Source organism: Carlito syrichta, unplaced genomic scaffold (assembly GCF_000164805.1).
Source record: "Carlito syrichta isolate Samal-C Ts95f unplaced genomic scaffold, Tarsius_syrichta-2.0.1 Scaffold76136, whole genome shotgun sequence".
NCBI classification, from domain to species: domain Eukaryota; kingdom Metazoa; phylum Chordata; class Mammalia; order Primates; family Tarsiidae; genus Carlito; species Carlito syrichta.
Window position 1 is genome coordinate 248,238 of NW_007020232.1, and position 16,439 is coordinate 264,676.

General features: G+C 38.6%; 1 protein-coding gene across 1 annotated transcript in view; it reads left to right on the plus strand.

Annotated features, from left to right (window-relative positions):
• The window catches only part of LOC103255948 (calcium-binding protein 8-like), a gene marked incomplete at its 3' end in the record, with an annotated part of 216,622 nt that overhangs the window by 87,593 nt on the left and 112,590 nt on the right, over positions 1-16,439 (plus strand). The window contains exon 2 of the mRNA XM_021710230.1: positions 15,285-15,409. Coding sequence (XP_021565905.1) covers positions 15,285-15,409 — 125 coding nt within the window. The remainder of the gene's footprint in view (positions 1-15,284; positions 15,410-16,439) is intronic.

Sequence of the window (16,439 nt, forward strand, 5' to 3'; positions counted from 1 at the left end):
ACTTTAGGGTTTGAGCCTTGGAAGGGGTGAACAGATCGCCCCATGTGACACCAGAGGAGGAAGGTCTTACCCTGGAGGCTCACCAACCCCACCCTCTTTTCTTTTAAGAGGACCCTTTGCTAGGGGCAGGAGACCCTTCAAGCTGTAATCAGTAACCCCCAGTCCACCCTTTCTCTACCCCAGCTCTTAGTACCTGCTGACTCAGGGTGTGCTCTGTAGGAGCTCTAGGGCTTCACTGTTTTCACACCTTCCTTCCCCTATGCATACATCAACCTATACTCCCTCTGTCCAGTCTCATCCATAAAGATGGATGAAATCATTTTTGTCTTTCAGACATTTGTCAACTTTTTTGGACCGATGATGGTTCCCCCATATTCTGTGCTTACTTATATTTATACGTATAATTAAATGAATGCAATTTATATTAATATAGAGTAGACATCTATATTTATGCATTTGTTCCATCTTCTCTATATCATGATTGCAATGGAATTTTAAAAGAGAAAAGTGTTCAGTTTTTCCATTTGAAATACTGTTTAGAGTTGATTGCATATCATAAGGATTTTCAGATGTCATTAAAATTTTAGTAAGCATCATTGATCCACAACATACTCTGATATGAATGTACTTTGCTTATTGATTTATATTTCTTTAGTTCTTTTTTTTTCTTCTCTTCACCTTCTTATTCCATTTTAAGTACAATATCATAAAATGTTTTGGTGCACAAAGTTTGACTACATCTTGGGATAGATTAAAAAAACAGAGTTATTGGGTCAAAGGGTCAGAGCCATTTTTTATGACTCTTGCTGCAAATTGGCAAATTGCTTTTTCTAAACTTTGCTTCAGTTTTCCAAAGTACCAGTCCCATTGCATTCTCACCTGCATGTTAAAAACAAATATAACACAAAACAAAAACCCTCCCATACTGAAAAAACAGATAGCAACGTCTCTTTAAGAATTGTATTTCTTTATTTGCTTGTGAGATCAAGTATTGTTTTCACACGTTTTATTAGTTCTTTGTCTTTCCAGTTTTGTGTATTATCTCTTTGTGTCTCCTTGATACTCCCTATTTGCCTATTACTTTTACTTATGCTGTATATAACATTTAGAAGTTTATATCCTAATCCTGGCAAGGCTATTCATCTTTTTCTTTGTAATTTCTTTTGTTAAACTTTGAGTGTCACTTAACTATGAAAGATGAGTTAAATATTTACATATTTCACTCTAGCTATTTGATTATTTGTTTTTTGTTTGTTTGGTTTTTTGCTTGTTCTATTCTACTTAGTCTCTTGTTTCTGCTCATGTTTTAATACCTGAAGTAGAATTTCTAGGAAAGTGTTATTTAATAGTGAAGATAATGGTCATCTTGTCTCTTTTTCTCTTTTTAATGGTAATATCTGCAGTGATTTTCAATGTAGGGTATGTAAGGTATTCTTTTGGGGCATAAGAAGTAAAGGAGAAATTACACTTTACTGATATCTACTGTAGAGAGTGACACTGACACCCTCAATTGCCCATAGGCCCGCTGGTGTGAAGTGTTCAAGGGAGGATGGGTGTCTCACACCTGGGGACCTTGACAGTGGGACCCTTTCTCATGTGTTTGCTTCCAGTGACTTGTGACATAAGCGCCTGGCTAGGGGGATTTAAGGATTATATTAAATTACCTTAACTAGACTAACACTCAGATAATGGGCAAGAGGCTTAAAGAGATATCTGTCAAGAAACCTCACTTTTGGATCATGCTGATTTAGAAGCCCCAAGTGGACCTCAAGACAGTGGCCCAATTGGCATTTTCTTTGCCTCCAAAGGAGTCCTTCATCAGATACTTAATAAGTTAAAATACTGAGGAGCTCATCAGTTGGAACAGAAGTTGGCCACAACAATTTAAAAATGTCAAAAGACTATTTAAAATGTATGTCCAGCTCCGCTCTCATGAATAATGAAGCCTGGTCTACATCTTTGAAATGAGATGAAAAATGACTGAAGACGGCTTTTGAACCACAATAAATTGTGCGTCTCATTTCGGGGCAAAGTTCTTAAAAGAGTTGTCAAACACAAAGAAGAGTCACACACTTAAACAGACAAATGATCCACATTTTCGAATCTTTTCTGAGATGGCAGGATGTTGTTGACGATATACACTTAAAGATGACATTTTAACAAAAATTGAGGAAATAACTGCTTTTCAAAGAAAACTTATGCTATGGGAAGAACATTTTTGAAAATGGTTGTTTTCAGAAATGTTTCAACAGTTATGTGATTTTATTGCTAAAAAAATGATGTGAGTGCACTATCCATAAACTCTAATCTGTGAAGTTCAAAAATATGGGAACAGAACTTTGTCAACTGTTTAAGAAACTTTCAAATGAGGAGATCAAGTGTTTTTAGGCCCATTTGTTAAAAATGTAAAAATACAACTGCTTTCAGTTTGCAAAATCATCGTTGACATTAGAGAAGATGAAACTTTAACAGCCAAATGTCAGAAAAATCTTGGCATGCTTGTCAGATGGAATTGAAGAATGAATATTGTGATTTTGTAAATACTGCCAATGACATTTTTCTTCCATTTGGATCTATGTCTCTTTCTGAGGTGTATTTTTGGTTATGGCAGACATTAAAATCAAGTGTGGAAATGAATTCAACCTAAAATCAGATCTTCAAATCACTGTATAACAAAGTGTTAAGATTTTCAATAAGTCTGTATAATATTAAATCACATTGCTTTCAATTACAAATCCAATTTTTATATTTTGAGAGAAAAACAGTTTACTTAACTAGTGTTTTAAAATTAATCAGGCTAGCGTTGCCCATAGAATTCTCATTTTAAAACGTCTATTTGTGCTTTCTCTGTTTTAATAAACTTGCCACAGATTTGTCTCATTTATTTGCTTTTGTTTGAACAAGGTCTTTCAATTTATATTTTCTAATTCATCCTTTTTGTTATTTCCTTAATTTATTTTGTTGTTATTTTCTAAGAAGTCAGCATTGCAAACTTAGTTTTTATTTGTTCTCTTTAAGATAATATCACTTAAATAATTAAATATTTTATCTAAAGACTACTATTCTCTGTATACTTTCAAAATATGTATTGTTTCATTTTTGTTATTTAAGAGCTAGCCTATAATTATAATTTTAATTTAAACTTTGACCTAGAAAGTATTTGAGAGTATTAAAAATCTCAATTTTGTTTTTTAAAATGTTGACTTTTATTATTTTTTCTACTTACAACTGTGACAGACCTGTTTTTTCAATATGTGCACTGAAGTTTGCTCTGTGGTTATATATTTGATAACTTTTAATAAATGTTCCATTGACATCTGACAACTGATGTCTGGAGGGTACAGACACACACACACACACACACACACACACACACACACACACACACACTAAATTAGGCTTCATAGAATAATGAATAATATCTACATTTTTTGGTATCTTCTTTGTTTTTATTTTTTGACCAGGTAATTTATCAGAGACTTAGAAGGTGTCCTTAAAGACTTTGGCAATTTTTTAAAAAGCAGTTTTTCTTTAAATTTAAGTTATTTTTATTTTCTAATGTCATGCTATGCAGTGCATCAAGGTTTGTGATTAATATACTATCATTTTGGATTTTACTCTTCTTAAACATAAGATGACCTTCATTGTACTTTCAATGCTTTTTAGTTTGAATTGTTTGAAGTGAGAACTTTATATTTTCTATTACATTTGCCTTAAAATCTTTACCCATTATTTAATATGTAAACTTCTCCACTTATTTTAAGTGACCCTTTCAAGGCAGCCATAGGTGGAGATTGCGTTGTTATTGTGACTGCATGTTGTTCTGAAGGAAACTGAGTCTCATTTTGCTCCTTTGTGGGTAACCTGTTATTTTCTATCTGGATGCGCAGAGAATTTTTCAGCTTTGAAGTTCAAAAACGTCGCCAGGACATCTAGTTCTGCCAGTGTTATCCCTAAACAGTTATTTCCTGCTATGAACACAGGAATGCCAGATAAAATATAACAAAATTTAAATATGTGACTCTCCCAGTCATTTGCCTGGTTTCTTCCAGATTTATCTGTCTTTTTTCCCTTGCTTTGCTCTGCTCTGCCCTGCATTGTGGGGACTGATTCTTGCAGACTGCATTTCCAGATTCCCTGGCCATAGGCTTCTGGCTGACTTAGCCAAAGGGAGGCACCAGCAGGAAATATGAAGGGGAGAAACAGAGAGAGGCTAGACTATTTTCCCCCATCTCTCTCTGCCTTTGATAAATGTCTTAGGCAGTAGCTATTTCTCTTCAGTCATTCTTGCTCTGGATCTTGGCAGAGCAAAGCCCCTCCTTTCCTTGACGGCCCCTACCATGGCTATAGCTCCTTCTGGGGGACACAACTTTGAGGTTCTGATAATACCACCCTCTGCCTGTGTCCTTCCAGACTAGGAGTAAGAATATGTTTCTGCTATTGCTAATCTCTGCTAATCATTCTCTGTTTGGGCTTTTCCACCCTTCCAAAACTTAGTGGATAACCATTTTAAATCCTTGCATTGAACTACCTGACTGATAAAATAACTTAGCTTGGAAAGAAAGGAAGGAAAGGGAAACTTAGAGTCTGGGGAGATAAACTTAGGAGTAGTTTGTGGCTGGAAAATAGGAAACTCCCCCAAAGCTCTAAGGATTTGGGGTTTTAATGTTCACACAGGTCTGAAGGCTGTGAGCTTGGACTCACACAGGCAGGAAACAGGAAATAAGACCCTGGTTGGGCTACTCCTTTATTGTGTACTCGATGTTTGTGTCCTCCCAAAATTCATATGTTGAAAGTCTCATCCCCAATGTGATGGTATTAGAAGGTGGGGCTTTTGGGAGGTCATGAGGATGGAGCCCTCATGATTGGAATTAGTGCCCTTACAAGTGGACAAAGATATAGTAGCTCTCTCTGCTGTCCATCGTGTGAGGACATCATAAGAAAACAGCCATCTGTAAACCAGGAAGAGGGCCTTCACCAAGTACCCAACCGTGCTGGCACCTTGATTTTGGCCTTCCAGCCTGGAGAACGGTGGGAAATAAATGCTTGTTGTTTAAGCCACGTATTTTGTCATAACAACTAGAATGGACTGAGACTTCCTTCTAGAAGCGGGGACTAGACTCCCTTTCCCCATTGGCCCAGCAGAGTAGCAGTGGTGCTTATTCCTTCCCAAAGCAACGGCGAAAGAAAAAAAGCTCCAATGACAAAACTCCAAGCCTGTGACCCAGAGGATGTGCTGTTCAAATTTATACCACCCACAGGCTGCAGGTTTCTAAGCCAAGGGAATCGTGTTAAAACAGGTCCTCAGTGGATGAGTCGCCTGTGCCACCTGTGCCATGGATGCAGCTCTCTGCACATATGGGACACCAAAGGGAAAAGCAGCACCTGCTGAAGATGTGGCTGATGTCTCTGATCACAACATATGACAGGCCACACTGGGAAATAATTCGCCACCAGGAAAATCAGAGTAGTACAAAAGCAGACTAGTGTTTAAGAAATGGAGACAATAGAGTGGAATTCTGAAGAAAATATGGAATAAGTCAGTTAAAATGATTAAAAGGTGAAAGAAAAAATAGCAATTACAATGAAAGGGTCATACTCAATGAAAAATAAGAGGTGGATTTTTAAAAGAACCAATTTAAACTGCTAGAAATAGAAAACATAGTCATTTCAATGAAAAACTCAGCAGACAATTTCACTTTTTCTTAACCACAAGTTAAATAAAAAGGGAAAAGAGAATTTGTGAATTTGAAAACAATTTTGAGGAAATTGCTTATAAGATATGCAGGGAGATAAACTATGAAAGTTTTGAGAAAGAGTTTAAGGACCATGGAAAATACAATGATACTTGTATATCAGTCATGATTTTGTTCAAGAACCCGTAACCACTTTGGGTATTTTCATCGGGAAGGGATTTAATACAAGGGATTTGATGAACAAAATTGTTCAAGGGCTGAAGGAGTGGGTTTTAGCTGGATTTCCAAAATGACTCCCAGAACAGTTCAGAGTCAACCCTCCAGGAGAATTGCTACCACTTAAGCTGTCACTGGTGTATGTTTTCCCTGCAACTTTCTCTTGACCTCCCAAAAGTTGGAGAATAGACCATTAGGCTGTGACCCAGGGATTCAGAAGCCACTGGTGCTGTTGCTGCCATCACTCTAGCTGCTTTGTCACAGCCAGGAAATTGGAGAGTGGACAAGGGTATGTTGCTGTAGGAACATCTCATATTTCCACAACTTTTCTTTCCTGTTGAAACAGTCAAAATGTGTCAGGAATATGGCCATCATTGAGTGACATGCTGGAACCAGCTCGTATTGGCATGTGACAGCTGACTTTTAAATTTTTAGGGATTTTGTGAGCTGGTTGTTAAATGCAGCCATTCTTAAAAGTGACATATAAACTTACAATGAAATAAATTAAATAACCAAGGTAATAAATATTTAAAACTCATCACCTCCTAATCATTTTGCTATATTTTACTGTTATCTGTGATTTCGTGGTTAATTTAGTCTACTGTTATCTGTGTGATGGAAATATTGTACAGTGGCATGCTAGTATACTGCTGCACATCTTTTTTCCAACTCCATGTTGAATGTCATATTGGGAACTTGGAATTGTCCACTGAGCTATATTTACACTATGGAAATGGGAAAATGTTACAAATTAAGACTTTTTTTTGAGACCAAGTGGCAAACATTTACTAGTGTACCACTGCCTTTCACCTTGGTATTCCAGATTTTGTGCAAATGCTTTTGGATATTTGAACTGATTTTTATCCAGAACCCTAGTAGCAGTAAAGTCTGGAAAACAGTTATTAGCTTTCCAACTTCTTCAGTCATATTCATTATAAATGGCTTTTGGGTGAACCAATAGAGTAACCAACTTGAATGAAAAGTCCCAATATATATCTAATAAGAGTTTACAAAAGAGAGATTTAAAAAGATTTGGAGAGCACCTATAGCTGAAAATATAATGACTTAGAATTTTCCAGAAGTAGTATTAACAGGTGAACAAGTATACTGATACATTTCCCATCAGCAACAAAATATTTTCAGAGTATTAAGGAAATTATTAATTTACAATTCTTTACTAAGTTAAACTATAATCCAGATGAAATTGAAATAAAGGCTTTTCAAGACAAAGACTTAGAAAGCTTGCCATTTACAATCCTTTTATGAAAGAATTACTGTTTCCTTCATTAAAAAAGGAATTGAACCTGGAAGGAAAGAGTGTCCTATAAGAAATGATGATGGACAGATAAATTGGCAAACTTGTGGAAAAGTCTAAGTAAGCATTGATTGTAAAAAAAATCCATAATAATGACTAAGATTTGGGGCGAGGGGTTAAAAATAAGATTGAAGTGAAATATTGAACAACCATAACATGGAAGAACAAATCAATGCAAAAATGCTTAACAACTCAACAGATAAAGATGAAAAGAACATTCACAGAACAGGAAATCAGAATGACGAAAGCCATATAAAAACAAGCTTAAGCTAATAACCAAGGAAATCCTATTAAAAATGAAAGTTTGATAATACTAAGTTTTGGCAAGGCATGGGGGAAAAGCACACTCTTAGACTAATGGTGGATCTGTAAATTCAATAAAAGCAAAAGCACTAATATGTTTTAAAAATACATCCAAAAAATATTGGATGCTCCATCTTTCAAAGGACTAGTTTTCTTCTCGATAAGCTTGGACTATATTAAGTGGCTTGTTTCTGAAGAATACAACGTGGTGCATGATTTCTGATACCAAACTGTAAGAACTCCCCCTTCTGTCATTGATTCACTTGTCTGGGGAAAGCTAACTCTGATGTCCTAAGAACACCAAACAGCCCTATGGAGAGGCCCATGAGAACAGCTAAGTGGATCCTCCAGCCCTTGTCTGTCCTTTTGATGATGGTAGCCCCAGTTAATGTCTTGACGGCAACCACATGAGACCCCTTGAGCCAGAGCCACCCAGGTAAGCAGTTCCTGATTCTTGACCCACAGAACCTGTGAGAGAATAAATATTTGTTATTTTAAGCCATAAATTTCAGGGGTTATGCAGCAACAGATAACTAATCCAATCACTTTGGAGTGCCACTTTACTAAATCCAGTAGAGTTGAAGATTCATATACTCAACAAAACAGTAATATTTAATCTACATGTGTATTTCAGAGAAAGTCTTACAAATATATACAAAGAGACATACACGAGGATATTCATTGCAGCATACTTTTCTGTCAGTTGCGTAATGGATAAATAAATGGCAATATACAATGGGAAACTATTGAGCAGTTAAAAATGAATTAGCTAGGTGTATGTGCATGGATTTAGCTGAATTTCCAAAACCCAATATAGGGTGAAATGTGCAAGATGCAAAGCATATGTATGGTGTGATATCATCTATGTAAATTTAAAAATAGACACAGCAATACTACAACGTATTCTCTATAATTACATCAAAATGTGGACAAACTTAGAAACATGGATGAGAAGGATGCATGCTACCTCCAGAAGAGATTTATCTCTGGAGGGAGAGAGGTGGAGGAATTGAACTGGTGGGTAGCGTTTCAGTGAACTATATTATTAAAACAACAACAACAACTAAGCAAACAAGGCAAAAATTAGCATATGTTAAATCTGGGTGGTGGATACATGAGTACATTATGTTGTTTGCTAAAATCTGCTAGTTTCAAATATTCTTTATTGCCATTAATGCTAGCTTTCAATCTGCTGTTTTGGATTTCTCCATTGTTTGCAAAGACCTGCACCTTTTCCAAACCAGCTTGTCTATCAGTCTTTTGTCTTTTCTTTCTGCCTTGATAGCGCCTCTCCTTACTTTGATATTTCTGCATTCTTATTTCATAGACACCTTGCATTCTTACTTATATTTTAGGACACCAAACATAAACCTTGTAAAATTGTCCCTTCTTATATCATTGTTGGCAATAGGGTTTTGTTCTACTTCTTGAAAGTATTTTCTTCTTTAATGATGCATAACTTTTACATAGACCCCTACGTTAGTGTTTTCTGCTTACTCATCCTTGTCTGATTTGAGATCTGTCCAAACCCAGTGTTTGCCAGTTGGCATGCCCCTGCAGGATTTTAACAAGAGAACAAAACTGTTTTATAAGTGCTTAGCCAAATGTCCAGTGTCTAGCTGGCATTCATTGAGGGTATCTTTGCTGGAGTAAGATTGGATCTTCCTGTCCTCACAACTTAGATCTTGGACTCTGAGGAGGAGATATATGTTTTGGGGTTATTTGAGGCTTTCTGCGGTTCTTCCTTAATCAAAAGCAAAGCATGAAAAATCATAATCCCCATAGGTCACTACTCCTGGGATCCTTCACATCCACACTTATGCCTGTAGCTAATTTCTCATCTTCATGTGCAGGTCCCATGTCTTAGACCTTCCATTTCTAGCCACCTTCTATGAGTAGCCAGAGGCAGAAAGTTGCTGCTTCACTGTGGTGATAAGAACCGTGGTGGGGATCTGACCTTGGCTGATTTTATAAAACAATTCTAACACAGTTGGAAGGGTGATTGCCTGTTGTATGGTTGGGTATCCCTAAGTCCCTGAAATAGAAGAGAATTTAGGTAACTAAAAAAAATCTCTTCTTAGTCCAGTACGATCAGACTCTTATTCTGTCTCTAACTTCAAAGCTCCAACTCTAATTATTTGTCATTCTAATCCTAACTGTGCTGATTTCATGGACACTTCTTCCATATTCTAGCATTGGTGCTATTGGGAATATCATTATTTTTGTGTGCCTTCATGGATATTTTTAGGGGAATTTGGCAAAGGCCCTATCAGGGCTGAGTAGGCTCTTTAACTCTTAGAATGGAAGATTTCTGTGTTGCCCCTTTTATGTCTGGTAATTGAAGGGTAGGAATCTCTCTCAAGTCGACAGTAGCTGCCATGTTCTCTTCAGCAGTGTACAGAGAGCTCAAGAATCAATTTAAGTCTTTAAACTTCTTTCAAAAGTCCATCTAAGACTTCTTAAAAGTTCTAAATTCTTTGGAAAAATTTTAGAGACAAGTTAAAATGCATTTCTCCAAGTGTGTGTTTTCCCCCTTTCTCTGTGGTCCATTGCCACAAATCGCTACAACTTAAAGCCATAATTCTCAAACTATTTGTGAAGGAGCAGTTTTATTTTTTTGTCCTTTGTAATCTGATACTTTTAAAGAATCCAGTAAGAGAGAATTACCAGGAAAAATAAAACTAAAATAACAAAAATATGCATGTGCTTAGATGTTGGGGCAATGCTATAAATTGCTATTAAAAATTCAATAATCCTCTCAATTCCTGGACATCTCTCATTGCAAACCAGCAACAAATGGTGTGTGACTGTGGTCTATAGATCACACTTTGAGTAGCACTGCTTTAGAAGCCCTGGAGAAAAACACTCTTTGGCCAGAATACTAATATCACCCTCCAACAGTGTGCCTGGGTCTTTGATACTTAGAGAGAAAAAACAATGGGAAGCGTATTCATGTGGATTCTTCAAAGAAACAAGATTGTGTGTGTGTGTGTGTGTGTGTGTGTGTGTGTGTGTGTGCGCGCGCACGCGCGCGTGCATATGTACATATATATATGAAGAGATTTATCATAAGGGATTAGCTTATACAGTTATAAACTCTGAGAAGACCCCCAGTCTGCTGTCAGCAAGCTGAAGACCCAGGAGAGCTGATGGTAGAGTTTCAGTCTGGGTCCGAAAGCCTGAGAATCAGGAGAGCTGATGGTGAAAATCTTCAGTTCAAGTATGAGTTCAAAGGCAGGAGAATGATGTCTCAGCTTGAAGACACTCAGACAGAGAGAATGAATTCTTCCTTTCTCAACATTTCTTTCTATTTAGACCTATTCATTCTATTTACCATTGAGTGAGGCCTGCCCACACTGGAGGGGACAGACTGGTTTACTCAGTCTACCAATTCAAAATTTAATCTCATGGTTAATCTCATCCAGCAACACCCTCCCAGACACATCCAGGATAAAGTTTAGCCACATATCTGGGCAACCCATAGCCCAGTCAAGTTAACACACAAGATTGACCATCACAGACAGACATCATCTCAAGTCAATGTGAGGGAGGCTCTCTGGATTTTCACTCTGTCAAGGAATATACCAGTTCCTTTACCCTGTCAACAGGAACCATCCTTTTTTGTTTTAACCTCTCAATGTCTTTTCCTTGGCATGACCATTGAGCCAGCCTCCCTGGTGCCCAGGAAATGGACTCTTCTTTAGTGCTGATGCTTTCCATTTAAATAATTTCCTACTCATGATAAGTCAGTGCTTGCTGACACTATTCAGCTCTGAAACCCCCTGGCGATTTGCTGCTCGCACCTAAACCCTCAGCACAGTGGTACACATACCAGCCACCTTCTCCCTGAAGCTTATCCTCTGCCTGGTCCTATTGACCCTCTGTCATAACCCAATGTGCTTTATCACCACCCTAATACATTCATGACTTCCTGTGGCCCCTGAATTCTGCTTCATATAATCCTTAGCAAATAAATACTGATGATACTTTTTAAGCATATGCCTGGTGCTAAGTGCGGTGATTTCCATACCTTATTTAATTTTTACAACAGTATTATTGAGTATGTATCAAAACCCCAGTTTTACAGAAGAGGAGACTGAAACTTACAGAGATTAAGTAACTTACATGACTAGGAAGGGCAGATATAGGATTCAAATCTAACACTGTTTTTGACCAGAAAGTTCTGATTTTTAACCATGAAACCACCCTGTTTATCTTAGTTCTTGATGCTGTAACAAAATACTTAGACTAGGTAATGTGTAGAGAGTAGAAATTCATTGCTTACAATTGCAGAGGCTGAGAAGTTCAAGATCAAGAGGCCCACAGATTTGCTGTCTGGTGAGGGCTGCTCTTGCTTCCAAGATCCTGTCTTGCTACTGTATCTTCACACAGTGGAAGGTAGAAAGTCAAAAGCACCTTGCTCGTTCCTTCTAGCCTTTTATAAGGGCATTAATCCCATTCATGAGGGAGGAGCCCACATGACCTAATCCCCTTGTAAAGGCCCAACTCTTAATACTATCACATTGGATCTTTGGTTTTAAAATATGAATCATAGGGGACACATACATTCAAACCAGGTAGCTCTGCCTTACATAAAATATAACAGAGTATTCACATGATAAACAGTCACTTAGGTAATATTTCCCAATGAGGAAAGTTGCTACTGAAAATATTTATTTATTTTTGTTTCTTGCCCTCTATGTAAAGATTCATTTTTAAGTTTTATTTGCAGGACAAGGTTTGTCTTTGCTGATGAACTTGTATATTTCTCTTTCTTAGTCAAGGAGAGAATATTAAAGCTTGGGTTTCCCCAGGCAGCTGGAGTGAATTTTAATCCTTAATTGCAGCAGCTGTTTTTAGCTTGCTTGGGATAATATTCTTCCTTTTTTGAACACAACTTTATTTATCTATATGGATGGTTCAATTGCACATGTTTTCTTCCCTCACTCGATTTTGAGCTTTTTGGGTGCAGAGACTAAATGAACTGAATGTGTACCTAATTTTGTAAGCTTTCTTTTTTCAGAGGCAAATTATTTTGGTATATCAAGTGGGATTCAGTTTTGACCAGTTTTCTCTGCAAAGTACTCAACGTTTATTCTATGGCTGAACTGGGGCGTGGGTTGGATATGGTTGCTTGACTATAACCTCATTATTATGACTCTGAAAATTTGTGTGGTGGATCCAAAGCTGCAGACAACCACATAAGAGTGATCATGGGAAGATATTTATAAAATGCTGAGAAACTAGAGTGATGTGTGGTGGAATGGGAAGGAATGCTTCTTTTACTGACCTCAGTGGGTCTTGCTCCAAGCAGCAAATTAGATGAGATCAGGGCAGGTGTCTTCCCATGTTAATAAAGACTTAATTAAACAATGGTTAAGATAACAGCTGGAGAGGCTAATTGGGATTTGGGGCCAGTGGTGAGGACAAAGCTGAAACCACACAGGAAGTGTTAGCCAGGATTGACTTCACATCTCCTGGACCATGGGAGTCTTATTCTGTTTTGTACTTCTGTAACAGAATGCCCAAGGCTGGGTAGTTTATAAAGAATAGAGATTTATTTATTATGTTTCTGGAGGCTGGACTGGGAAGTTCAAGAGCCTGTATCTTGTGAGGGCTTTCTTGCTGTGTCATCTCATTGCAGAAGGTCAAAAGGGATTATATATATATGGAGAGAGAGAGAGAGAGAGAGAGAGAGAGAGAGAGACTGACTGACTATGAATAGGGGCTGATCTCACTCTTTTATAAGGAAGCCACTCCTGTGATAGGTAACCCATTCCTGCCATAAGAGCATTAATTCATTCATGAGGACAGGGCTCTCATGACCTAATCACTGCTTAGAGGTTCCACCTCTCAACACTATTGAGCTGGGAATTAAATGTCCCAATTTAATGGGAAATTCACATGACTTTCACATGAAGCTTGAGAGACATATTCAAATAGCAATGGGTATCAGTTCACGTTTAAATGACACATGGCCCAAGAAATCAAGATTGACTTGAAGGAAAAGGGAGAGCAGTCCCAGTCATACATTGTGTCCTCCCTTTTAAATCTGTTTGGTCTGAAAAATTAACTTGGAGAAAGGAGGAGGTGGTCAGTGAAGTGTTCTTCCAGAGAAGGATTCTTATATTCAATTTACATGTAAGGATGGATTTGGGAATGTCTGACTTGTAATCCCTTATGCTTGGCAAATGCAAGCATCCTTTGTAATGAGTATCCTGCCATTTGTGATTGGTCTACGGATGTACATTTTGTTAGCCGTGGAAAGAGTTATGGGGGTTTTGGAAGCTGACAGTTGGCTCTTGCCTCGGCCATGTGTCTATTTTACTTTTTGGGGCCTAGAGCATTTGGGAGAGTTGTCCTAGTTGTTATGATGCGTGAAAAGTACCTTTGATAGAAATAGAGAAATCAGGAAGTGTGGCCTATTTTGTAGGAAGATAATTAATTCATTTTTAGGCATCTTGAGTTTGAAATGAGGGTTTGACATCTGGGTGGAAATGTCTGGCACTTAGCTGAGGTTGCTTTGTGGAAACAGCATGTGGGATGCTCAAGTTCTAGAACTTCTACTTTCACTAACAAGCTTTATGCTCCTTGTCAAATCCTGTAACTTTCAGGGATTTCACCGGTCCTGTGCTGCCCAGTGCACCTTAAGAGATCTGCAATGAAGGTGTTCTTCACCCACTCCCTATGACTGACTCTCTACACTTTCTGCCTGTTGGCTCTCAGAGGGGGAGAGAGCACACCTTTCTTTGCTAGTTGGGGAAGGAGAACCTGAAGTGTTCCATGGCTTGTTCACAATAACAGAGCATTCTAGGACAAGTCGGGCTGGGAGCTATGCTCTTTCTGCTCTGGAGAGGACCATCTTTCTAACTGCCTTTTCTCTTTCTTATCTTTGCTTGTCCTTCCCTTCTCCTTGCCACCTCTCTTTTACCTTAGTCTGGAGCCTCTGGTCTGCCTTGTTCCAGTGTGAACTTCCACGGCCCAGTGGTGACCATCTGGGCGTGGGAACTTTACCTGGAGGGTTTGTTAGACTGGTCTAGCGCTCTGAATAAACCTGTCAGAGTGCTAGAAGCAACTTTGTTCTGGTATACCTGAAGGCGTCACTCCTTTTTCCAGTCTGGAGTGATTGGCATTTCAGAATGTGTATTCTCGCAAGCCACTCCTGTAAGCACTGTCTGCATCTCAACCAGACTCGGCAGCTGCTTCTCTGAGATGCAGACAGTTGCATGTACTAGGTGCCTGAGCATTTCCTACCTGGTTTGAGTCTGTATGAGGGGAACACTTGTTTCATCTGGGAGAAATGAGACGTCTGGATCTCTGCTCACTCACAGCCAAGACATCCAGTCCCTGGGTAGCCTGGCACTTCTGGGATGCTCACTCCCTCCTTATAAGCATCGAGAGAGAATGTATTAGTCCAAGAAAAGGAGCAAAGGGTATTTTCATTTGTCTAAAAAGACATTTTGGTGATGGTGTGATGTGCCACTGTTTACAAGGACAGTGTGGTTCAAATTCATAATTAAATGGGGGAAAATGAATTAAGATGTAAAGTGAAAGAATGGGAAAAACATGAGTTCCTTTGGGAATTGCTCAGGCAATTGGGATCCTAGAGATGTCCTGACTTTCCCTTTAGAAATATTATTATTGTCTTAAAAATGACACTGGCCATCTGAAAATTGGGATGGTCCTTTGAAAAAGAAACATAAGAATAGATTATGATGTCTTTCTTTCCCCTTCCCCTATTTTCTCGTGAGCAGGGAAAAGATGCCGTTCCACCATGTGACCGCTGGTTTGTTGTACAAGGGGAATTATCTCAACCGGTCGCTCTCTGCTGGCAGTGACAGCGAGCAGTTGGCTAATATCTCCGTGGAGGAGCTTGACGGTAAGGAGCCTGCCCTTTTTTGATGGTTAGCTGCCTAAGGGGGGTGTTGTGGTTATTGTGAAGCTGGGGCGAAAGCACTGGACTCTGGCTACTCCCTGGCAGCCATGGCCACATCTAACCATGGTGTGATGGGAATGAGTTCAGAGACAAAATCTGCCCAAGTGATTGATTTGTGTGGGACAGACCTTGTAGCCTGAACAATCTATAGTGAATATTTTGGTTTCTTTGGATACTGATTGGGGTAGGGGAGGAGAGCCTTCACCTCTCTTCAGGTGTGTGTTCCAGTTTCTGTAGTCTTTATCGCCAATGGAATTGTCTTGTTTCTGCGTTGTTACTCACAATGGAGTCCAGCTGCAGGGGAGGTTTAAGCCCTGGTAATGACTGTTTTTTGACGTGAGGCCATGGTGATTTGAATCCTGCCCAGATCAGAATCATCTGGAAAGCTGTGTCTAGGTGGCAATGAACAGCAATTATTTTAATTGCCTCTGTTTCTTTGTAACACAGTACAGCCTTGGGTGTTCAGGGCAGGGGTTAGGGATGGGAATAAACCAGGGAACACAATGACTACATTCATCCTAGGACAGTGTCCCATTGCATCCTGGATAAACCAACACCCTAATTTAAAAAAAAATTAAAAAGAGGAAAAAAGAGTTAATTTTTTCCCCTAGAATAGAGAATGAGGTTGATTCAACCTGATGTTTTGCCTAGGTACGGCATCTGCTTGGGCCAAATCAGAATCAGTTTTTTCCTACTGTTTTTGAATGCTGTGTGCTTGTAATAATACCATTTTAAAACATGAAGTTGAATTTTACTTTCTAAAGTCAACATTACTCAAGATGGCTCACATGTTTGCTTTTAGCCAGTGTGCTTTGTGTGTGCACATTGGTGATCCTCATTTCTACAAGAGGAAAGTGGGGACATTTGGCTTTGAGACAGTACAACCAAATTTGCTTTACAATGGGCAGGAGGTGAGGGTGGCAAAGAGGCCATTGGAGCTTTTCCTTTTCTTGTCCATTTTTTTGCATGCTTA